The sequence below is a fragment of the Lactuca serriola genome, chromosome 1, assembly GCF_051521515.1.
Source record: "Lactuca serriola cultivar US96UC23 chromosome 1, Lser_US96UC23_V15, whole genome shotgun sequence".
NCBI lineage: Eukaryota > Viridiplantae > Streptophyta > Magnoliopsida > Asterales > Asteraceae > Lactuca > Lactuca serriola.
In genome coordinates, this window is record NC_136408.1 from 2,924,771 (window position 1) to 2,951,883 (window position 27,113).

The window sequence follows — 27,113 nt, forward strand, 5'->3', positions numbered from 1 at the left end:
AATACGAAATGAAAATTATAATATTTGAATATATAATTGATTAGACATTTTAAAGAGGTTTGTCAAATATATATGTTGAAGACAATGTATTAAATTAAACCCTAAAGAGGTTTTTCAACGACATTTTTTTACAATTTACATGATATTTAAATTGTATATAATTTTATACTAATGTTTATTTAATATCTTAATTATTCCATCACTTTAACAACAAATATTGAAAGTGACATGATAATAGAGACAACTCAAACTTACAAACAATATTGAGTTCATAGATCAATTAAACACAGAGAGTGAGAGGCTTTAAATTTACATGATATTTAAATTGTATATAATTTTATACTAATGGCTTATTTTTATTTACTATCTTAATCGTTCTATCACTTTAACAAAAAATATCGAGAGTGACATGATAATACTCAAACTTGCAAACAATATTGAGTTCATAGATTAATTAAAAAAGAGAGAGCGAAATTTTTATAAAAAATGACCCAGTATATGAAATTGTATGACATCATAAAATATTTAACATGATATAGTAATAACTTGTTTTCCCCATTCACATAAATTCACTTTACTATTGAAACATTAAATAATAGATACATTCGATGCAGCGACAAACATTTGTTTCAACACATTTTCCTGACGTCTCATGATCCATGCAATGTATTTTACATGCATTAGCACATTTTTGATCGTCTTCAGTGCCCGGTCTACATACTCCAACCTAATCATTCTTACAACTCTATCGACCCAACCCCTCCCTTGTGACAATTGCCAATTTTGGATCCAATAGAAGTCAAACAAGTCAACGAAAGTCAACTTAACCCATATTAGAATTTTATGTGAATCTTGATGTTCCCTAATGTACAATTTCCGAGTATTAATATGAATACATCTATATTCGTCGATTATTGAATAAAAATCATATTTTGGATTTACATCGTTAATTTCGATAATTCCAACATATATTATTTTGGTATAAATAATATTTTCAACACATTAGGCTATTATCTTTATTGATAATGATCTTTTTTTTTTTTTAATAATTTGAATTTTTATGATTCAAATTAAGTAGTTACACATTTTCTTATGCCAAACTTTCTATAAAATTAACACTCTTTTTATAAAAATACCAACATTGTTATAAAATATAAAAGAGTTGACTTTGGGTGCATGGAAACCCCTAATTTTGGTCACATCTAGTTACTCCCCACAAGACATATTATCTAATATATAACCAATTCATTAACCAACAAATAACCAAGAATGTCACCTCACCCTACCCCCTACCCACCCCACCACCCTCCTCCCCTCCCCCATAAATTACGTCCACCTCCCCCCCCCCCCCCCCCACACACACACTCTTCATCGTCATCTCTCACTTCATCTTATTCATTCCTCCATAATCCTCTCAAGAACAAGCTCCAATCTTTCAAGGATAGTTCTCCATAAGTTGGTTCTTAAGTTTTTGGTATGCTTTTCTCCATAAATCTAGTGATTCTACACATAAAAATACTAGTTTTGTTACATTTACACACATTTATATGTGTTATTATCCATAGGGTAATATCATCTTGAAGTGTTCTAAGCTTGAGGATCTTCATCTTCATCTCTTTATCCACTAAGAAATCCACTCAATGTGAGTTCATACTCATTTATTTTCGAGTTTTCCAAGTTTTAGGGGGGGGGGGGGGGGGTTTACAAGTAAACAAATCCTTTTTGGATGATCTAAAGGCTTTGCAAACTAAAAATATAAGTTATGTCACTAAAACATATCTAAGCTTAAAAATCAGTTTTTTATAGAAAAGTTGTGGTCTGTTCACCGACTGTTTTACCCATCTTAAACTTAATATATTTCAAAATTGTTCAATATGCAAATAGTTCAAGTTTATACCCTTTTAAGGACTACTCGCACGAGTTCATATGATTTTTCTACAATCTTATAACTGCCTATCATTTCAGAACATGTTCGGACCAGTCTGTAAAAATGAACAATTTCACTCTAGTTAGGAACCACTTAAGGTCAAGAAAAAATGTTATGGACAAAGTAGACTCATTTTCTAAGCCCTTAGAGTTTACGGATCTAAATTTCAACTTACGATGATTTTTCTATATTTTTTCATAAAACATGGACAGAAAAGTCAAAAACTAGAAATTGTCTTGATCGTACTAAATGTTTTTATACTTGTGTTAGATGTAAGTTTATATGTTATTATCTTTTAAAACATCTAGACATGATAACTTACATGTGCGTATATATATTTGATTATATAAATAGACCTAACAAACATTCATAATAAACTATAATTGGTATAGTTTATGGGTCACAAATACTACTTTATCATTTTGTATGAAACATATAATTATTTAAAGGAATAATTATTTACACTATGTATTTACTATGGAAAGGTAATACTTCCATGTACAAAAGGGTTTTCAAGATACTAGATGTAAACCTGTTAATACAATTTGTGAGACATAGTCTTCACTGTACCTACTTGAATACATACTAAAGTTCCTAAATTATAACTAGAGTCTCGATAAGAGTGTGACACTTGTGTATAGATCTGTACGGGACTGACAACCCCGCACCTAAGTTGTTAGCTACAGTTAGACAGGCTGGTCTAGGGTGACAAATGTCTAACATTCAGACGCCTGAAGAACGTCGTAGCAGGCCAACTAGTCATTAGCACGATTATAATAACTCAATGGGGTATTAACAGTACATTTGGTTTACGGGGCTAACATACATTTAATTAGTTTTATATGATGATAAAACTACATAATACTATTTTCCAGTACAACACTACTTATATTTTTGGTCTCTGGGTTTAAGACTTACAATTCATTTTTAAAGAAAATATTGGATTTTCTAAAAGCGCACTCTATTATTTTACAAGGAAAATTTATCGATTTTTCTCATACAAAACTCTTATGAACTCACCAACTTAATTATTGACACTTTTTCAAAACCAATTGTATTCTCAGGAAATCTGTAGATAGGTAACCAAAAAGGTTTTGAGGATGGGGCGTCTCAACGTCATGTCATTTACTTTTGTCATATGTATTTGGTATCAAGTAGATAATGTTTTGGATACAATGTAAACTTATTAATTATGAATATGATGGTTGTATGGCTCTGATCACTATTATTCATTATGTTATGATACTGTACATGAAGTCGTCCACCCCCAGACGTTTTCGCCGTTCTGGTTTGGGGATGTGACATCCCGCACAACTTGCATGTTTATATCTAAAAGAAATGTTGACAAATTTTTATATTAGAGATGTAATAGAATAAACAAAACAAATTAAGTCTATATGGCTATATATTCATATTATAGATAGATATGTCAAATGAAATATGAATCACCAAATATACGCCACATTGAAACTAATCACACAAAATCTAAAATAAGACTATAAAAAATATTTATCACAAATATACCCTAATAAATAAGGATCTTTTTGCCACATGTCACATTCTCATTCATTTTACCACTTGTCATTTTGTAGTTATTTTAATTTAGTTTTTATTTCGTATGTCATTTTATGATTTTTTCCATTTTATTAAATTCCACATAATATTTAAATGTAATAATAATCCAATAAATATAATAATACATGCATATCAATTTCACTAATGAATTTTCCTTCTAATTTAAAAATTCATAAATCAAAGCTTCATTAATTTCAGTTGTGTATTTGTCTAAATTATTTATTTAAATTTAAAAGAGAAAAAACACTTTTATTTTAATAATTCAATATTTTTCTTACTTTTCTTATAAATTTGAACTTCTCAAATATTTAAATTTTCATATTTAATTTTTCTATTAAATAAGCTCATTTAATATATGAGTCTCACACCTAATTATACTATATATTAATTAGAAAGTTCGTATCTTTTCATATACTATATATTAATTAGAAAGTTCGTATCTTTTCATGCTTTAGAAGTTTTGCTGCAAAGTATTTGTATTTTGTAAGATTTAGTCCCTATAATTTTGTATTGTATAGAAAAGGTACCTAAAAAGTTTTTTTTTACAGAAACAGTATACATGTTTAAGATTTTCGTATGTTGATAGGTTTGACCTATGTAGAAAATAAATTACAAACTTTTTACAGAAAAGGTCTTTGTGTAGTTTTTCACATGTGCTTAAAATTTTACAAAAATGGACCCTATCTCACAGAAAATTTGAAAAATTATGCTCACCGCGCACCCCCATTTGTGTCCCCTACAAAGCGAGGTGTGAGCCTTTTCTATTTTCTATAATTTACTTTTGTTAAAAAAAAAATTGTTGTCATTTAAATTTTCGTTCTATATGGTATTTAAAATGGAACATAAGTATTTTTAAGCGTTTTTTTTTTCATTATGATTTCAAATAAATGACTTTCTTAATTTCAAGCATCATTTATTTTGCAAACCCTGTGTTTACCACTATATAAACAAGATAAAATATATTCATCTCTATTCATTCGTACTATCCGACATATCTATAAATATTTTAAGCTTTGTCATTTGTATAGAAAAAATTAAATGAAAATAAGAGATAAACGTTTAGAAACCAGAACATATGCGTTTCCTAATTCGCTGCTTGTTCTCACCATGACGTTCAATACATCAAAGCGATGTTTAGTATACCGAGACGAGAATATTGGTTTCCATTAACGTTTCCTAATCCGCTGCTTGTTCTCACTAAGATGTTCAATACACCAAAGCGATGTTTAGTATACCAAGACGAGAATATATATATATATATAGGGAAGGTTTAGACATGTAATTCTCCTTATCACTCTGAAAAGTTATATGTCAGTTCTAATATCGTGATTAAACGTTTAGAAACCTGAACATATAAAATTTCCTATTTCTAGGTTGGCAACATAACTTAGAGTAATCTAGATAGGCAACCTAAGGCATGTTATTATATAGATCATTTAGCATATAAAATCAAATTAGGCATCTTATCCTAAAGTAAGATAGTTTTTGTGTCAATTTAGGTGTACTACCTATAATAGACACACCTATCATGATCATCGCTTAGCATTTTAAGATTAAGTTTAGAAATAATTCTTTACTCCTAGTTCGCTTAAATTAATGCTTTGATACCAACTGTGACATCCCCGTTTTTACGACCAGAAAAGACCATTTTGTTTATGCATATTAAATCAGAGTATTCTTTTAAAAAGATTAAATATGCGGAATTTGTCCTCAAAACATGATAATAATATTATCAAAACATTTCCGAAGAAAGTGTTTTGTTTATATTTTTAAAATTTGGGATGTCATAACTGATACAAAACATAAGCATAAACGGAGACTTACAATGTCTCAATATACTAATAGTCTACATTTCCATGAATCTCTCATTGTGCTTGTACATTTGTATCGCTACTTGTGATAAAAAGAAGCTGAGTGGGTCGGGTTGGGGAACCTGGTGAGTACATAGGAATCTTGATCACAAAAAAGCGTGCAATATACAAATATCGCTCATATAAGCTATCTACCCCATTCTTCCGATCCCCACTCTCGGATTCAGAAATTAATGGCTTTACCTAATCTATACTCTCGGATCAGGAATAACTAATATATCTAATCCATACTCTCGCATCAGTGACAAATGATTGTGCCTAATCTATACTCTCGGACCAGGGATGAATGACTTTGTCTAGTCCATACTCTCGGATCAATGACAAATGATTGTACCTAATCCATACTCTCAAACCAGGGATGAATGACTTTGTCTAGTCCATACTCTCGGATCAGTGACAAATGACTAAGCCTAATCCATACTCTCGGACCAGGGATGAATGACTTTGTCTAATCCATACTCTTGGAATCAGTGACAAATGATTATGTCTAATCCATACTTTTAGACCAAGGACAATTGATTATGCCTAATCTATATTCTCAGATTAGTGGCAGATGACGATACCTAATCTATACTCTTGGATCATGGACGAATGTCAAAGTTCTACCCTCTGTGTATATCCTATACGTATGCTTAAGGAGATACTACCCAATATCCATCCTAATTAAATTAGGTCTTTTGTGTTAGTCTTATTTTATCTCTGGTATGACTATGATGCTCTACTCCTAGAACACACACATACACACACACACACACATATATATATATATATATATATATATATATATATATATATATATATATATATCTTAACGCATAATCGTAGTTGGTTCGCATATCATATTTTATCAAATATGTTCTTAACACATATTCCAGATAATAAGCCTATAGCTCATGTATAAACTATTTAACATATATTTAATACTTTAATTTACACTTAAATTAAAATCATGTTCATGAAAGGGACTATGCACTCACTTGATAAAAGTGACTGACGATTTCGACAGCGCTTCACTTCGTGCTTTGAAAGACCTAGACGCGTAAAGTTCTAAGCCTTAAGTCTAGTTTCATAATCCTGGTGACTATAATAATTATAGTCTAGATTTCTCACTAATCACAATGTCTACATCAAGATCTATCAAGTAAGGATCAGCCAGACAGGACAGTTGGGAGGCATGACCATTTCAACATATAGCTTTTCTAAAATCCGACAACCAAGCCAATGTGACCATTCTAGACACCTCTCCTGTAAGTAGATCAATCAGTATAATGACTTGTAATTATTGATAAATCTTATTTATACGTTCATAGTAACAACTTATGATTATAAATACAAGTTACGCTGAAAGAAATATAGTGTAGCTTAACTTACAAGGGTTCTTGATGTAAACCGAAATCTAAGTGAGCAGAATACTGACTCGGGAACTCCTATTCGAAGGTTACAACTATCTAAGTATATAGGGTTGTTTTTCGTCTTCGTCGCATGCCAGAAACTAAAGAAATAGACTACAATTGAGTAAAACTTGAGAGAATCGATCTAGAAGGTGTGGGGAACAAATAGAGGCTTAATGACTATTTATAAGAAGAAAACTCGGGAGGCGCGTCGTGCAAGGGCGGGTGCGTGCTACATGCGTACACTGTATTTCATAAATTCAAAAATGCATAACTTCTTCATACCATCTTTGTTTTGACGTTCTTTATATTCACGCGTAGCTATCGTCGAGGTCTACAACTTTTGTTTAGACTTTATTGGCTAATTTGACTTTATTTTTAAAGTTATATTTTTAACAGGCTTAAACTGTTAAAGTTCGTTAAAAAATCATAACTCTCTCATATGATATCCGTTCTCAACTGTCTTTATATCAACGAAATCATATGGAATAGATCTTCAACTCTTGTTTAGATTGTTTTTCCTAACAATCAAACGATCTCGTATTTGGTTTCTGGGTCGTATATTGTTGCGCTGAAACTTCTAAAAATCCTAACTTCCTCTTACGAAGTCAGTTGACGTTCTTTATATGCAAACTTACGGCTTAATGACTACTATGACTTTCATTTAGATCACTTATGCTAAAAATTATTTTATAAAAAAATCACTTTTTATGATACGCAGAACCATGTCGGTTTAATCGCGAAACTTCGAAAAAGCATAATTTCTTCATACGAAGTTAGATTTTATCATTCCTTATATGTGTGAAATCCTTGTCACACATACTATAACTTGGTTAATATTATCTATTCCTAAATAATCTTCTATAAAAATGTCATTTTTGATTAGCCCAAATTTACGGGTGTTACAATATGCATATGCATATACTTATGAATATGCATATAGTTATTCATAAGCATATGAATATACTTATGAATATGCGTATATCATATATATATATATATATATATATATATATATATATATATATATATATATATATAAGTTTAGATTATTCTATTCAAAGTAATTAGTGTGTTATTGTATACATAAATGTGGGCCAATCATCTTATTTTAAGAAAGTGATTAATACATATTATTAAATTAAATATAATTGAAAAATACCATCCAATTTAACTAGAAGGGTATTTTAGTCAATTAATATATATTTAATAAAGGAAATTTTCATATTTTAAAGGATCATAGATTCTATTAATTTTAGAAATCTGATTTTTACTAATTATAAGGTTTTTAATTCGGATATTCTGACAGAATATGATTGAGTATATTCAAAAATAAAAATATTCTATACCATTAAAATAATAAAAATATTCTTGAACATATTTCTTGATCATGACTTTAAATTTTTTTTGTAGAATAACAAATTCTCGAACCAACAATTGAAGAATTAAAACAAAAATTACATTAATTCTTATAGAATACATGTAACAATTGTTAACAATTACATTTATTGTTAAAGAATAAAACTAAAAAACTTTCAAATCGGGAAAAGAAACATCAAAATCTAACAAATACACTAATTCATTCTAAAAAAATAATGCTGCTAAGAAACACTTTTAATTTTGTTGTCCGTTCTTCAAGCATCAACTTCTGTGAAAACAAATCAAATTGTAATACTTTAGAATCCAATAACGAATTAGCAAATGATAAATAAAAAACTATATTCCTTTGGAAAAATATGCGGACTTGTTAGTTGCACCAAAACCAATAACCAAAAATTGTAGAACATGTATAATCAATGAGAAAAAAATCCATATTCCATTCCAACATAATTAGAATTTGTGTTTACATTCCGATAGAATTTAAATTCGTGATTCTATTCCGATAGAATTGGAATGGTATAAAATACACAAACCGATTTAATGCTTAGGGGCGAGATTAAGATCATCAAGAACTCATGTCACCTTTGATGTGTATATCATTTTCCCAGTCTCCCCCATCAGTTTACATCAAGAAAACAGGATTCGACTTATAAAAAAAGGAAAACGAATTAGATTGGGTTTTGGCTGTGTATCAAGAGTACAGAAGTAAGAATAAAGCACCATACCCACAACAACAATTAGGATTCCCAAAATGTTTCTCCAACTAAAAGGACCGTGTAATAGAAAATATCCAAATGCCAAACCTAGACATATTTTCAGGTGGCCTAACACCTGATAAGTCATTGGAGATGTTTTTCTGATCGAAGTTGACAGACACCGATATTAAGCAAGACAAAATAATGAATGCCTGAAATTTATACAGAAAAATAGAATTAATGATTCCAGTTTGTGTGAGATATGGAACACTAAAACTGGCTTATAACATTATACAGAAAGACTATTTTAACCTTACCAGAACTTGATTTATGTATTTGAAAGCGAAAACATTTTGATTGGTCAAAAGGGCATCTAGAAATGGAACGATGATGAACAGGATAAGAGCTCGGAGACATTTTTTACCTGTCATTGATCGGGACTGCCAAAACAAGGGAGAAACACCGGGATTGTCGAGCAAACACCACTGAGACCCCCATTTGATTCCTTGTTCTAACCAAGAACTTTTCTGACTTCTTCATCTAACCCTCCCTGCTTCGCACTTCAAAGCCATAGAGGACAAAAGCAGCCCCGCTGCTTCGCCCCACGTCCTTCTTCGATCTAGACGACCAACAGAGCACGTCATTCGGGTGCAATGGGTCTGCAATATTCGGACATCCCTCGCACCTCGATCTCGCTAATTATCAATCACTATCTCCATTTCTTAGTTCTAGAATAAAAAAATGGAAGGACAGGGACGGTTGTGGTCGTCGACAATAAAGATGATAGTGGTGGTCAGTGGCCGATTGGATGGTCGGCGCGGAGGAGTCTTCAACCGGTGATGAATGATTGATCCTACACCGGTGATGAATTCATCAGATCAGCCTATAAAATGGGGGAATTAGGTTAAAATCAACGTAACTAGCAAAATTATAGGGAGTATTTGTGGAAGTTATTTATCAAATTACCTAGTTACCCTTATGGATTTATTTAATTATTGTTTTTTCTATTAAATTTTGATTGGCCCACATTTATACTTACAATAACACAATAAATATTTTAAATACTTGAACCTATCTCTCTCTCTCTCTCTCTCTCTCTCTCTATATATATATATATATATATATATATATATATATATATATATATATTCTTATGCATATGCATATACATAATATTCATATGTATTTAATTGGCTTATACATATACTTATTTTTAAGCATATCGTATACATATGCATATACTTATTATTATGCTTATGCATATATACTTATTCATATGCATATGCATATACATAAACATAATCATATGTATTTAATTTATTTAATTGTCTTATGCATATGCTTATTCTTATACATATGCATATATATATATATATATATATATATATATATATATATATAGAGAGAGAGAGAGAGAGAGAGATAAGTTCAAATGTTTTTGACAACTATTGTGTGCATGTATGCACCAATGAGAATTCAAGAAATAATTAATTATTAAATAAATCAATTAAGGGTATTATAGTAATCTTGGCATATTTAAATATGGTAGATAATTAATATGTTCTTTATTATTCCTTTAAATATGGGATGTCAAAGTCAAAATCTGTTGAAAAAAACCCTAGCCGATTTTTTTCTCTTTCTCTGGAAATCATATTCACGCTTCAAAAATCACCACCGACGTTCTCAAAAACCATATTCTGCCTAATCACGTCTACAACGATTTATCCTCCCTCTCGTTTTCCCAGCATTGGTCCCTGCTATTCAGCGGAGTTTCAGAGGTTTTGGGCTACCGTAGAAGGGGAGATGTGCTAGAGGTTCGATCAGGGGGCAGGAGGGGTTCCGATGGGGCAAAGAAATCAAAGATGAAGTCGAATCTTCATAGGCCTTGATCGATGGGAATAGAAGAGAAAGAAAGCGAGGGGAGGAGGTATCGATCTCCGACGAGTGACTAGACCGAAGAACAAAGGCAGAAGCAGCGGGGTGGGGCTGTTGCTCCGATCGAAGCAGGTCAGGAGGTGGAGAGGATGTGGTGGTGGTCACTGATTCTTCTTCTCCGATGAAATCTAGGTATTTTTTTTATTCATGTCTTCCGATTATGGTTTTGGTTAATTATTTATATGTTGATAATAAATTCTGCTAGAATTTTGCTGTTTTATTTTGATAAAATTTTAATATTTATATGTTGATAATGTATTCTAACAGAATTTTGCTGGTGCATTCTAACAGAATTTGTGATAGAAATGGCTTGAAGAACTGATGGGAAAGGTTTGGAGAATGAATTAAAGAATGATCACATTCAATGTTTAAGAATGTTGTTATTTTTTAAGAATTACACTTGTTATTCTTTCATAATGTTGTTATTATTCAAAGAATCACAATTAATTGTTTGGTATATTATTAGTTTAAGAATCTATTTTGTGTATTCTTTTTCAAAATGTATTTAGTAATTTATGATTGACATTATGTTATTCTAATAGAATATGTTAGAATGTAGTTATTTTTCAACATCGGATTCCAGAACTTTGTTATTATTCAATAATATTCTAATAGAATAAAATTCTAAAAGAGCATCATTCTAACTAAAAAAATATTCTGACGGAATAAATCGATTATTTTTACAAATTATGTTAGAATTAAAATTGAATTAATTAAAAAAATCATATTTTTAAAATTAAGAGAATTAATTATCCATAAATATCCGAAAATTTCCTTTTATAATTGTAGATAATTGTCCAAAATACCCTTTTGCTAAAATTTGTGTGATTATATGGTACATGCTATCTCATTGTAATATCATACACTCTCAAATCATGTTCATTGATGAATTCCATCCGTTGGTCCATATTTGTGCATTCTGGCACACAATAGTTTGTAAAAACAAAATAACCTAAGCCTATATATATATATATATATATATATATATATATATATATATATATATATATATATATATATATATATATATATATATATATGCATATATTTATTCATATGTATATGCATATGCTTACTCTTATGCATATAGAGGTATTAAAAATGTTTTTTTAAATGTGTTGTGTATATGCACATGTTTTTTAAAAATGTGCATATACACAAAACAAATTGAATATGCATTTAAAATTCATTTTTTTTTTTTGAAAAAATCGTTCTTTAAATATTAATTTCGAAATGTAAAGAATATTTTTGATGATTTAAAAAAATAAAAAATATATTTTTTTCAAATAAGTGAAAATATACCTTATATTTTGAAATTAAGATTTAAAAAAAATTAAAAAAAAATGCATTTTAATGCATATTCATTTATTTTTTGTGCATATATAGATTTTCAATAAAATGTACATATGTACATGCATATATTTTTTTTCTTTTGATTTTTTTTCAATTCTCTTTGTTATATTTGTATCTACATGCACATGTGAAATTTGGTACCTAAATTCATTATAAATAAAAAGTTTGTTGGTTAGCTCTCTCAATTAAGTTCTCTCTCTCTCTCTCTCTCTCTCTCTCTATATATATATATATATATATATATATATATATATATATATGTGACATCCCCAATTTCACGGCCAAAAAAGACCGATTTGTTTATGCTTTGTTTTTAAAATCAGAGTAATCTTTTAAAGAAAAACGGTTGCGGAATTCGTTCCCAAAACAAAATATGATAACCATTTATCAAAACATTTCTCAAAGAGAATGTATTTTCATTAAATAATAAAACCTCGGGATGTCATGTTTCGATACAGACCAAAAACATAAACAATATAAAATAGACCTTACAACAGTTATTTATAACTACTGATTTATAATCCAAATTCTCTCGTCAAGTCCACCAACTTATACCCTTGTGCCATTACTTGTAAGGAAAAGAAAACTGAGTGGGTCAGGCTTGGGAGCCTGGTGGGCATATAGCGTTTTCAACCCACAATAATATAATTATTATATTCAATCATCAAACAATCAACTCAATTACCCATCCCCATTATCTTCGTTTATTCTTAAGAACCTTCCCTAAGGAATTATCCTAAGGGTCATCTCCTACATCGTATTTACCTCTCATCTTCTTACATCGCATTTCCTTTATATATATTCGTTCCTAAAGCATGAATACGCAGTCGCAACATCGCCTGGACTCGTAACTCATAGTTTGGGTTAGGCTATCATCGCATGAATACGTAGTCACAACATCGTCTGGACTCGTAATTTATTGTAAGGGTTAGAGTATCATCGCATGAATACGCAGCCACAACATCGCCTGGACTCGTAATTCATCACCTACAGGTTATGAGCCTGCTGGTGTTTCCACGGGGTCATCTAGAATAGTCCATGGTCGCCATCTATACTCTGGTAGATGACTACATCGCCAAATTGCCACATCGCTGGTCAAGGTTATGGTATCTCCTCTCATCTCACATAACCTATTTATCATCACCTATCTATCATCACCTAATTATCATCACCTTTCTATCATCACCTACCTCTCATCACCTAATTATCATCACCTATTTCTCATCACCTAATTATCATCACTTATTTCTCATCACCTAATTATCATCACACATCATCTAATTCATCTACCCAGGTTCTACCCAACATATTTGTAGATATAAAATACATATACAAATTAACTCATTTAACACCTATATAAAACATCCATTCCACACTCATCTCAAATAAACAACAATATATAAGCACATAACACGTATTTCATAGCAAATACTTATATATATATATATATATATATATATATATATATATATATATATATATATATATATATGTTAGAAGAAAGTGATCACATACTCACCCAAAACATATACTTAATACATTCAAACAATGCTTGTATTAAAATCGTGTTATGAAAGAAACTATACACTCACACATATAAACAACAATATATACACATAGCACGTATTTTCTAAAATACTTCATATCAATGTGTAAGATGAAAGTGACTATACACTCACTTGATCAGAAGATGATCGGACAACACTACGACTTGTAGAAGTAGTATTCTTCGGTAGATCTGGAAGATCTTCACAAAAACCGGGCTCCTCGCGGGCAGAGCTTCGGCTCGGGAATTGCACTTCTCGGGATCTTCGGGCTTCGGTACTTGCTTCGGGTCTCGGGGTTGATACTGGGGCTTCGGGGGTATTTCTTTGCACGTAAATCGATGCAATATAGGTGAGAGATGAGACAATGAGAAACCAAACTCAGCTGGCCCTTCAAATCTATTTATAGGGCAAAATCTGCCCTTGCCACGTCGTGGCACCTTTTTCCACGTCGTGGGCTTGGTCGTCACTGCATGCGTCATCGAAAGTTGCATCTGGGGGACTCCCGGAGGTGTCAGAAGACTGGCCATGTCGTGGCACTGCTTGCCACGTCGTGGTATCTGATAGTTTTGGGGTTTCCAGCCCCGAACATCAGAAATTCATAACTTTCGCATACGAACTCCGTTTTCGACGTTCTTTATGTCGAAGCGTAGGTAAAAACAAGATCTACAACTTTCATTTAGACTCCATTGGCTAATTTTGACTGTATTTTTATTATGTTATTTTTATATTATTTTTAGTAGGCCGGGACAGGAAAACTCCGTTATAAACTCATAACTCCTTCGTCTGACGTCCGTTTTCGTCTGTCTTTCTGTCGTTGCACTATTATCGATGAGATCTTCAATTATTATTTAGATTGTTTTGGCTAAATATCGCTCTAACGTAAATTCACTATTTACGTCGCGCTGTGTCGTGCCGGTTCTTTTGCGAAACTTCGATAGGTCATAACTTCTTCGTTATAACTCGGATTTCGGCGTTCTTTATATGTACGGAATCCTTGTAAAATATACTATAACTTAGTTAAGATTAATCCTTCTAACTAATCTTCCATCAAAAAGTCATTTTTGATGCTTATCGTCTCTAAAATGACTAGCCCTGATCTACGGACGTTATATATATATATATATATATATATATATATATATATATATATATATATATATATATAGGGTTAGGTTATTTTGTTTTCACTATCTATTGTGTGCATGTATGATTGATTATGGATCAATCATTTTAGTTATTTTAAGAAAGTAATTAATACATATTACATGTTGAAGATATAATGGGTATTAATTACATCTTCAACATTTAATATGCATTAATTACTTTCTTAAAATAACTAAAATGATCGGTCGAGAATCAATCATACATGCACACAATAGAGAGTGAAAACATTTGAACCTAACTCTATATACAGGGTTAGGTTATTTTGTTTTCACTATCTATTGTGTGCATGTATGATTGATTCTGGACCAATCATTTTAGTTATTTTAAAAAAGTAATTAATATGAATATATTCAATTTTATATTGTTATTCTACTATAAAATTTATATATGTATATGTAGTAATTTAGTAAATTCTAATGTGAATGTTAAATATGTGATTGTTCATATATTCGGTGATGAATAATGTCATAAAGGTGTACATACAAAATTTGAATGTGAATATTAATGTGTGATTGTTCGTATATTTGTTGATGAATAATGTCATATCGTTGTATATACAAATTTCATAGTAGAATAGTAACATAAAGTAGTGTTCTCACGTTCTCACATTAAATAGTGTTCTCATTTGAACTTAACCTTTTATATATATATATATATATATATATATATATATATATATATATATATATATACACACTAATTTATAACCCGTGGACACCACAGTTACAAAATTAATTAAACTTTCATAGTAAAAACTCAAAATTATTAATTAACTGTTTTAAATAAATTATTAATTAGGAGATATTTTTTAGTTATATAAAAGTATAATCGTTGATTTAAATAAATACGTGACCTTATAATCTATTTTAATTTTTATTCGAGTGTTATTTAATTTAATGTAATTAGAGTGAGAAATTTAAATTTTGAAATTTGAAATGGATAATCATCAATAGATTAACATGTGACATGACATTAATTATGAGGCCTAATAAGGTGACACTTGGCAAAAGGAGAATCAACCTATTCTTTTATTAATATATATATATATATATATATATATATATATATATATATATATATAGAGAGAGAGAGAGAGAGAGAGAGAGAGTTGAGAAGTTGAGATCGGTTGAGAACTCATAGTTTTCCGATAACCCGACAACTAAAAGTAGAGTGTTGGATCAAAAGTAATTTGTTAAGGACATGATCGTCATCTTATCAATCTCATTTAATGTTTAAGTTTTTTTTGTGTTATTTAATATATTAATATAAATGTCTAAAAATTTACATCATAAATCAAATTTTCTTATTTTTTTAAAAATAATATTTTTTTCGTTTTTTTTTAAGATCAAATATAGGTTTTTTTTAATTTTTTTATAGAAAACAAGAATTTTTGAAAAAAATAATTTTAAAGAAAATGCAATTTTTTCAAAAACTAGCAATTTTTTCAAAAAACAACATTTATTTTTAAAATAAACTGCATTTTTTTTAAAACAACTGCAATTTTTTTTTAAGAAAACTACATTTTTTTAAAAAAAAACTGCATTTCTTTGAAAAAAATAAAATTTTAGGTGCATATATGCAAATTTTTTCAAATGTATATATACATATTTGTTATATTATAGTATTCGTAAGTAAATCACAACAAATCTCATTTTTATTAATTAATCTATAAACATAATAGTACAAGTATTTTATTCGATAGAAAATAAGATTTAAAAAATAAAAAAATGCTACAAATTTCAAAGTGTTTTAATGTCTTCGTGTCAATATTTTCTTCAATTTATCATTTTTCACCTCTTCAATATTCACCACAATTTCTTCCAAATCTACAAGAAAATTTTAAAAAAATGATTAATGCGAAAACACTCACAAAAATACACATTTGATTTTCATGTGATTAACATATGAATCACATGCAATTCACATATGAATCACATTTACATATGACATCATATGTAAATTACATACGATTCACATGTGATTTACATGTGAATCACATGTGATTTACATGTGAATCACATATGAATTACATGTGAATCAAATGTGATTTACATGTGAATCAAATGTGATTCACATGTGAATCACATATGATTTACATGTGAATCAAATGTGATTTACATGTGAATCACATATAATTTACATGTAAATCATATGTGATTCACATTTGATTCACATGTAAAGCACATTTGATTCACATGTGATTCACATGTAAATCACATATGTAAATAGATAATCTTTCTCGTACCTTGTAAAGTAAATAAATAAAATTATGAGGCTAGTGCCATTGAAGATAATAATGTTCATTAAAACTCAAATAATTCAACTGGAAGATTAATAAGGAATTATATCAAATTGAAAAAATCATGCACTAAAACAAGAAATTTAAAAAAGTTTAATAAGATTGCCTTTTGTAAATATAAAAAAAAACGTATATAAATTATAAAATATAGCTTATATACAGCTAAAACTTACTCTTTTGGTTAAAATATAAGCTCTTTGAAAACACCATATCCTGCTGCATCACTATATGAAGCTCCCTCTGTAAATGTCATTGGCTTCTCTGGTATATTGTAAGTGGGAACTTCAAATAGATCTTCAATAGTTGTTACATCTTTCTTGCTCTATAAAGTAAGAGGAAAATTAAAAAAGAAAAGTTTAATTCTAAATATTTATAGTTTTCATCAATCATATGTTCAATAAAACAAGCAAATTAAGCAACATGATAAGTTGTAAGATTTAATATAGTTTCTTCACATAATCTTTGCAGATTCATTTTGATAAAAAAACTATATCCTAATGACTAATGAAGATTTGTGGCAATTTAAGCTATAAATGTCACAGATCAAACAATACTTGCAACCCAATCATTGTTGGATGCAATTCAAGACATACTAATACTGGAGTTCAAAAAAATCCTTTTTTTGTTGCATACTACATAATGAATTAAAGTTTTCATTGTCATTAGTCAAAGTTGATTTCGAGTACAATTACAGATGATTGGTGATGGTGAATATAGACATACATATAAGAGTCCAAAACACCAATTTAATAAATATATTTGAGTCAACTTCCTAAAAGAGATTTATGAAATAGCTGGCTTGTTACATTATTGAAAGAGAATGTTAATAGTCTGTGCAATGCCTACTTCAAAGTCATTAACCAGAACAAGATAAAATAATAACTCAGACTTAACATCCCGTTTACTATATACCGAATCATGTGAAGAAAACTAGAAAGTATCAAACATGATGATAAAACTAATAGCAGCATTTTGCCTTTCAATTAGGTCTACTAACACAATAAATTGTTTGATATATTTCTCATTCAAATGTAGGTACTACTCAACCAATGATAAACAAAAATTGAATCAGAATCACACAACAACAATGGATTTTACCTCAGTTTTAGAAACGATAGATGTTGTTGTGGTTGTGGACAAAACCTAAAAATCACACAAGTAGGGGGTCATTGCAGCCTCGATCTTAATATGACGTCAAGAAGAAGGTAAGATTAGGTCGAAAACTACAGAGCCCCTACCATCATCAAGGTTACGATCTGGACCACTATTCTCTGAAATATGGATCTATGTATACGAGTGAGTTCTCCGGTGGTGCGACGGCCGACGAAAAAAAAGGAGATATCCAACACAGTATCCTAGAGTAATCTATCGAAGTAGAAGGAGTCCAGTGGCAGCTAGGTATCAGATTAACCAAAAAAATCTTTGATTTTTGACATTGATATCTCCTTTTGACGATAAAGGCGAAAGCATAAAAGAATAAAGGCTTCGGAGATAGGTGGGAGACATCATCTGAGATCAGGAAGCGTCGATCATTTAGGATGCGGAACGAAGGGAGGGAGAAAGATATATATATATATCTATCTATATATATATATATATATATATATATATATATATATATATATATATATATATATATATATATAAAGAGAGAGAGAGAGAGAGAGAGAGAGAGAGGACTTGAACGATGGATTTAATTTGGGGAACTAAGCGGATTTTGTCATCCCAAAAATGTCCCTCGATTAATTTCACTATCATACCCCCATGTTTTATTTTGTTCAAGTATTTACAAAAATGTCATAAAGCATCTTAACCTTTTATTATTTTGATCTAACGGCTATTATTTGGTTCTCGGGTTCTCGGGAAACTATAGGTTCTCAAATGATCATCCCTCATATATATATATATATATATATATATATATATATATATATATATAGAGAGAGAGAGAGAGAGAGAGAGAGAGAGAAAGAGAGGAAGGATCATTTGAGAACTCATATATCTCGAGAACCCGATAACCAAACAAGAGTCGTTGGATGAAAATAATAGATGGCCAAGATGATTTGTGGAATTGTTGTAAATAATTGGAAAAAAATAGAACGGGGGTAGCTTATTAAATTGAATCAAGGTACATTTTAGGGAGAAGATAATTAGGTCGATCATCCTTATACTCTCCCTTCATCTCGTTTCTCTCTCTCTCTCTCTCTCTCTCTCTCTCTCTCTCTCTCTCTCTCTCTCTCTCTCTCCCCCCCCCCCTCTTTCATCTTGCTTCGACCATCTCGCCTCCGACTATCCATATCTGATAATCTCCAGATCGTCGACGACATTTTCTTGACCAAATACATGTTTCCGATGAGTCGGATTCCTAAAATCGACGAAGATTGGCCAACGATAATAAATATGCTTAAGCAGAATCGATGAGTAATGGTGGATACTTCCAAACCGGAAAAAGAGGCATCCGAGGGAATCACTTATGAGCGGAGATGCATCGTTGAAAAATCAATGAATGATCAATGTAATTTTTGGTTTTTGAGCTACTTTATTGAATCGTCATCGTGGATCTGTTTGATCGTACCTATGCCGATACATGCCTCCTCCACGTTAATTATGCCTCCTTCGGATCCTCACCTGCCGATCTCACCTACCGTAATCGGTTCTTCATCCATGATGATTTCGAAGCCATGGGCGTACCTGGTCTTCTGATGTTTTACAAATTGCATTCACGGGAAGTAGTGTAATATATAATGATATATGCATGAGAACTCAACTGTAAAAATGGAAGAACAAGACTCGGAAGAAGAAGAAGGATCTCCATGTAGATATGATTCAAAATGTCATCCAACAACTCTTCTATCAGCTCAATCATAATTGATAATGGTACATGTTCAAATTTTCTTGAATTTTTGTATTTGTCTGAATCATGGTGTGACGGTTATAAGTAAATCACATGTAATTCATATGTGAATTACATGTGATTCACATGTATATCACAAGTAAATCACATATGAATTACATGTGATTCACATGTAACTAGTAATTGTATGTGATTCACATTTAAATCACATAAGAATTACATGTGATTCGCATGTAATTCACACATGATTCATATGTAAATCACATGTGATTCACATGTAAATCACAAGTGATTCACATATGAATTACATGTAATTCACATATGATTCACATGTAAATCACAAGTGAATCACATATGAATTACATGTGATGCACATGTAAATCACTAGTGAATCACATATGAATTACATGTGATTTACATGTATATAATATCTAATTCACATATGAATTACATGTAATTCATATATGATTCACATATAAATTACATGTAATTCACATATTAATCACATGTAACTCACATATTAATCACATGTAATTCACATGTAAATAACAAGTGAATCACATATCAATTACATGTGATTCACATGTAAATCACAAGTGAATAACATATGAATTACATGTGATTCGCATGTAAAATACTAGTGAATCACATATGAATTACGTCAATATGTGCACATGCATTTTGTGTGAGTGGTCTTTGTTAATTATTTTTTTTAATTTTCTTGTGAATTTCACATTTGAATCTTAAAAGATACAATCACATTATATAATCACATTTGAATCTTACATGATATAATCACATGTGAATCTTACATGATATATACTTGTGCATTTTTCTGAGTGTTCTTGCATTAATCAATTTTTTTTTAAATTTTCTTGTAGGTTTTGAAGAATTTGTTGAAAATATTGAAGAGGTGAAAAGTGATAAATTGAAGAAAATATGGAAATCTTGATATGAAGAAATGATAACACTATGAATCTTTGTAGTTTTTTTATATTTTATTTTGTATCGAATAAAATACTTATATTATGTTTATAGATTGATTAATAAAAATGAGATTTTTTATAATTTACTTACGAATATTATAGTATAAGAAAGATGCATATATGCATTTTAAAAAATATGCATATATGCACCTAAAACGTTGATTTTTTTCTTAAAAAATGCATTTTTGAAAAAATTGCTCTTTTTTATAAAAATCGCAGTTTTTTTTGTGAAAAAAATGTAGTTTTTCTGGAAAAAAAATGCAGTTTTTTTGAAAAAAAAAATACAGTTTTTTTTCTAGAAAAAATACAGTTTTGTTTTTGAAAAAAAGATGCAGTTTTTTAAAAAATATTTTTTTCATTTTTTTTTGAAAAATTCATGTTTTTTGAAAAAAATTAAAAAATCTCCATTTTTTAAAAAAATTGAAAATTTTTTTTTTCAAAATAAATCCGAAATTTTGAGTTATTTTGTTAGTTTTTAGACATTTATATTAATATATTAAATAACACAAAAAAAAATTAAACATTAAATGAAATTGGTAAGATGACGATCATGTCCTTAAAGAATTACTTTTGATCCAACGCTCCACTTTTAGTTCCCGGTTTCTCGGGAAACTTTGAGTTCTCAACCGATCTCAACACTATATATATATATATATATATATATATATATATATATATATATATATATATATATATATATATATATATATAGGGTTAGGTTCACGTGAGACGGCCTAATTTTGTGAGACCGTGAGACGCATTTTTTTTATTTATTTATTATTTTTTTTAGTTAATTCAAGTTCCGAAAATAATATTTAAAAAAAGAATTTTTTGATTTTTCCATTTATTTTGCATTTTAAAATTATTTTTAGAATATGTACAGTGTAATATTCTATTTAGAATATTTCACGTGTTTTTCAAAAAAAAAATAGAATTTTTTTTTATTTATTTTTATTTTTTTAGTTAATTCAAGTTCCGAAAATAATATTTGAAAAAAGAATTTTTAGATTTTTCCATTTATTTTGCATTTTAAAATTATTTTTTAGAATATGTCAGTGTAATATTCTATTTAGAATATTTCACGTATTTTTCAAAAAAAAACGGAATTTTTTTTATTTTTTATTTTTAGTTAATTCAAGTTCCTAAAATAATATTTAAAAAAAGAATTTTTGGATTTTTCCATTTATTTTGCATTTTAAAATTATATTTAGATTTGGTCTCACGGTCTCACAAAATTAGAATGGTCTCAAATGAACCTGAACCTATATATATATATATATATATATATATATATATATATATATATATATATATACCTATATATATATATATATATATATATATATATATATATATATATATATATATATATATATATATATATATATATATACCAAATCCATGAAGTTAGGGATGCCATATTTAAACATTCTTCACGAACATTTTAGAAAGAAACCACGATGGTGCACTTTCTTTGTAAACAATGTTGGATGGCCATATTTCCTTTAATAGATGATATTGAAATAAAAGATTCCTCATAATGTTGGGGAAGATTGAAGGGAGAGAAAGACAACGAGTAGGTTGGAATATGATGGTGTCGAGCGATAAAGGTGTTGTAAAAGCGGGTATTCTTCTCATAGCGTTTTTTTATGAAATCTTTTGGAAAGGATTTCCAAATCTTTGGTCTTATGGAAGAATTCCAAATCCAGTAAACAATTGTGAGATCACAACAAATTTGAACATCGCAAAGAAGAAGATGATGATGATGATGTACTATTCATTTTCGAAATAAGATTTCATGTGTTATTGAAACTTTAAATGAAAGTAAAGACTTAAGATATACATTCGATACAACGGCAAACATATGCTTCAACACATTTTCCCGATGTTTCATGATCTAAACAGTGTTTTTTACACGAATCAGCACATGTTTGATCGTCAATCGTGCCAGGTCTACATACACCGATGTAATCATTCTCGCAACATCTATCAACCCAACTCGTTCCCACAACCTTTGTATTTTTATCTGAAACAACCAAACTCATTTGGATTTTATATTCAACATGCAATTTAACCATAAACTAAAATACACTAAGTCATTATATTCATAAAAAAAATAATACAACCATATTGTTTTAAGAGACTAACTCCTGTCTCCAAGTCAGAAATGAAACAAATTATGTATGGGCTTTATAATAAGGTTATGAAAAGGCTTTTCTAAATGATAAAAGATCATAGATTACCTGTGGAAAAAATGAAAAGTGCCACAAGGGCTAGAGTAAGAAATGTAAACTTTGCCATATTGTTTATTATGTATAGAAACTGTTGCAAATATAAATGACAGATGTATAGATTTTTAGGAAGGGTGAAGAAATATGACAATAGTCCGCTTGTTTATATAGTGGTAAATTCAAGCTCTTTTAATTAAATGTTACTTGAAACCTATAAAGTCATTTATGAATAATAATAAGTGTGGGAAACCGGTTTAAAATGCTTTCATTCCCAGATTAAATAGCTTATAGAACAAATTGATTCCAACAAAGAAAATTCTTAAATGAAGAATTTTGTTTCAAGGGTTTTCTATGAGTAATGCTTAAAATGGTCTGATTTCCATTTTCTTTTGTTACTGTTTTAGCTTGAATCCAATCAAAATATTCAAACTTGTTAAGATGCATCATGCATGTATTTATATCCAGGTTAACTGAATATACTAAACCAAAAAAACTATATCCAGGTTAACTGAACCTGTGTTTTTGACATTTTGTGAAATAAGGACATATTTTGGACCATATGCAAATCAGACATAATAATAACAAACAAATTCAAAATGTCTCTAAACATCTAATAAAAGTTGAAACGATAGACGTTAAAGATGGATGAATCTCACTCAATAATGATTCAAAATAACACATTTCATACAAACATTCAAAAAGGCAACACCAAACCCAAATGTCATGTACATCATCATCATCATCATATAAATATACAATAAAAAAAAAAAAAAAAACAATTTCCGAAATATCTGGTAAATAAAACACATAAATTATATTATATAATATATAAGGGTGAGAGTGTTTGTTAGACTTGATAATGCGATTGAAGAGCGGCTTGAAGGTTCTGTACAGCATTGTCGTAGTTAACAAATCCCATGAACCAGAACTCATGATTATCAACAGATATGATCTGAATATACTTTTCAGCAGGATTCGCTTTGCTTTTTGAAGCATTCACCGCTTTCAGTTGATGCAATGGAATAACCACCTGTTAATGTTATGATGATAATGAAAGGGTATTTTAGACATTTGAGTTTAACAGATTGAAGAAAAGGTAAAGGATGAGATGAGAGACCTTGTAATAGCTCCACTGAGTGTCTTCACCAGATTTGTATGAGAGGGGATTGTCGCTTGAGAAAGCGAGTTTTGCGGTTGACATGTAGAGGATTCCCATGACGGGGCCCGCTGAGGTGGAAAGGTAACAGGCGTATGATTTGAGGAGTTTCTCATCGGGAAGCGTCTCGAATGTTGTTCTGAAGATCTTCTCGTATCCGCCTTCTGCAATCACTTTTGTTCCTTGTGCAATTCTACCCACTGCAGCATCAGCAAGACTCGGACCCGTTTTCACTGCATCTCATAAAAAAAAATCATAAATCATAATAAGCCTTTTTCAAATAAAGAAAATGAAAAATCTAAGAAGAAATAAGGAGGAGTTAGAAATGGTGATTGACTGATTGGGGTGGGGTGGGGGGAGGGAAGTGTTGTCTAAATATGGGGGAAATGAAAATTGGATGATAAGGTCCAACTTTAATATTATTTAAAAAAAAAAAATATATATATATATATATATATATATATATATATATATATATATATATATATATATATATATATATACTTATGTTTTGCATTAAATGGGTCGATTGGATCTTTTATTGGTTCGCCCCCACCCCCCCAAAAAAAAATTAATAATAATAATAATAATACCAATAATCCTGGCATGTCCCTCCCATACTTTTATTTTTTGCCAACTTAATTGTGTTTTATATTTACGATAAAATTATAACTTAAGAACGTAACAAAATTATATGCTAATAAATAAACTGATATTACAAATTTGACCGCATTTAGAAAAACTATTGTGATGAATGACTCATACTATAAATAAATGTTGTGAAAAGATGTCACTCACATTATACATATAATTATATCGTAAAACTATTTATGATTTATAACATTTTTCATTATAAAAATATAATGATACAGTAAAGTTTTATTTTTTCATGAATCGGATGGGGAAAAAAAATAATTGCTAGAACCTGTCACCAAAAAAGGAATCTGTCTTAATTATTTCTCCAAAAAAAATGGCATCATAGAAATAATCACATATTTAAGAAGTTAATATTTCATCACAATTTACAAATTTTGATAACAGGGAAAAAAACTAATTACATCTAATTTGTTTTTTCAGTTGGCTTTTAACATTTTATTATTCCTCAATCCCCCTTTTAAAACTATCAAAAAATTTGGTTGTACTTTATCTAACACTTAATATCCAAAATGCAAATACTAGCACTGATTACATACTCAGCCTATTGTGCAAACTGCAAACACAAACTTTGATGCTAACTTTTGTCACATTTTGTTAAAGATTACAAAATTCTAATCCCATCAACAGCATACTTACCAAAAGCACTTGGTTTCACAACCAAACAGAACCCATAAACTCACACTAAAAGAACTGTAAACAAGAAAGGGAATTGTTGGCAAACAAGTTTTCAGTTTCTAACACATGCTATCATACACAATAAACCTTGTCGTTTATTTGTTTTATCTATTGTGCACTTATGAATTCTTGAAAGTTTTACTAGAAGTATGCCTAAGTTTTTAAGCTCACAATTATGTTTTCACCTATACACCTAACTTCAACTAGTAAATGTAAAATATGGCAAGCTTTATGTTGCATGCATCTGAAACACTTAAGGAGCGTACATATAACCAAACTATAGAGATGCATTCAAACTAAATGCTTCATAGATCTAGTCAAATGACGGAAAACAACATTGATTAAGAACAGAAAACACTAAACTTACAGTGTTGCCAGACATCTCCAGCATAGTCCTGCCCCTTCTTTGTTGCCTCAGCAGCCTTCTTTCCCCATTTCCCCAGCACATCCTTCACGGTATCCATCGTTTCTGATCAAAAACACCAACGGATACACAAACAGCAAGACATCATAATACGTTTGAAGTGACCAACAAAGATCTAATCAAACAGATCATTTATAAACCTAATAGTTTCACAATCAATTGATCAGATCTTGAGGCTACATAGACCACTCAATAACTGACAACACGATCACATGCAAAAATATAGATAACTAAGCACTCACTCTTCGTGGTAGAAGCCGGCACAGGACCAGGGGACACGTAAGGATTTGATTCGCTGGGCATGGTGGTTGCCCCACCACCAGGTAAAGCGTTTGAACCTTGCGGCGGATCATTTGATGACCTCGCAGCAGCTGTATACATCGGTTGCCCAACAGCAGGCGGAGGCGGCGCTTCTGGTTGAGAACCAACAGGAACCGAGGTCCAGTTCTCGCCGGCAGGTGTAGCAGGAGGAGGAGCCACGTCGGTCGGGTCAATCTTAGGATAAGGAGCGTACTCGGTGGAGTGAGAATCTTCCGGCTTCTCCGTTTGCTTAGATGATTGATTCGGATCCATTGCTGCTTAAATGTGTGAATCAAGGCGGAAACCCCGAAGAATTGCTTGAATTTTGTATGAATTTGTTGGATTTTATCGATTTGGAGTTGTGCAAGCGTCTGAAGGGTTTTGGTTTACGTCTCAAAAGGGTTAACGGTTGATTCCAGCGCGTATAACCGGCGTCAGTCACGTTTTACAGACCAACTCACCAACTCCAGCCAGGAACCCAAACAATATTCTTTAGCATCAAAAAAAAAATCAGTAAAATATAGAAATGGTACCTGCAGTATACTAAAAGTTTCAGATTTGGTCTACATATTTCATTTATTGCACTATCATTCCCTAATTCATTTTTTTGTTGCACTTTTAGTCCCTCTTTTTAACAACATGTGCACCATCTCATTAAATCCTCTCAGGAGAGACGCACATGAGGGTAATATT

At 30.2% G+C, this 27,113-nt stretch overlaps 1 protein-coding gene across 1 annotated transcript; it reads right to left on the reverse strand.

The window, feature by feature from the left end:
• Window positions 1-23,871: 23,871 nt before the first annotated feature.
• LOC145080348 (GEM-like protein 1) lies at window positions 23,872-26,829 on the reverse strand. The gene is made up of 4 exons (XM_079023170.1): window positions 26,363-26,829; window positions 26,064-26,165; window positions 24,326-24,597; window positions 23,872-24,238 (listed from the first exon to the last, which is right to left on the reverse strand). The coding sequence occupies exons 1-4, from the start codon at window positions 26,691-26,693 to the stop codon at window positions 24,056-24,058; spliced, it is 888 nt and encodes a 295-aa protein (XP_078879296.1). The 5' UTR covers window positions 26,694-26,829; the 3' UTR covers window positions 23,872-24,055.
• Between the last annotated feature and the right edge of the window lie 284 nt (window positions 26,830-27,113).

Excerpts from the sequence above, each read along its gene's own strand:
- LOC145080348 (XM_079023170.1), bottom strand. The coding sequence starts at position 26,693 with ATGGATCCGAATCAATCATCTAAGCAAACGGAGAAGCCGGAAGATTCT. Across the intron at positions 24,598-26,063 it reads TGGAGATGTCTGGCAACACT|TGAAAACGGGTCCGAGTCTT; the intron begins GTAAGTTTAGTG and ends TATGAGATGCAG. Across the intron at positions 24,239-24,325 it reads CTCAGTGGAGCTATTACAAG|GTGGTTATTCCATTGCATCA; the intron begins GTCTCTCATCTC and ends TAACATTAACAG.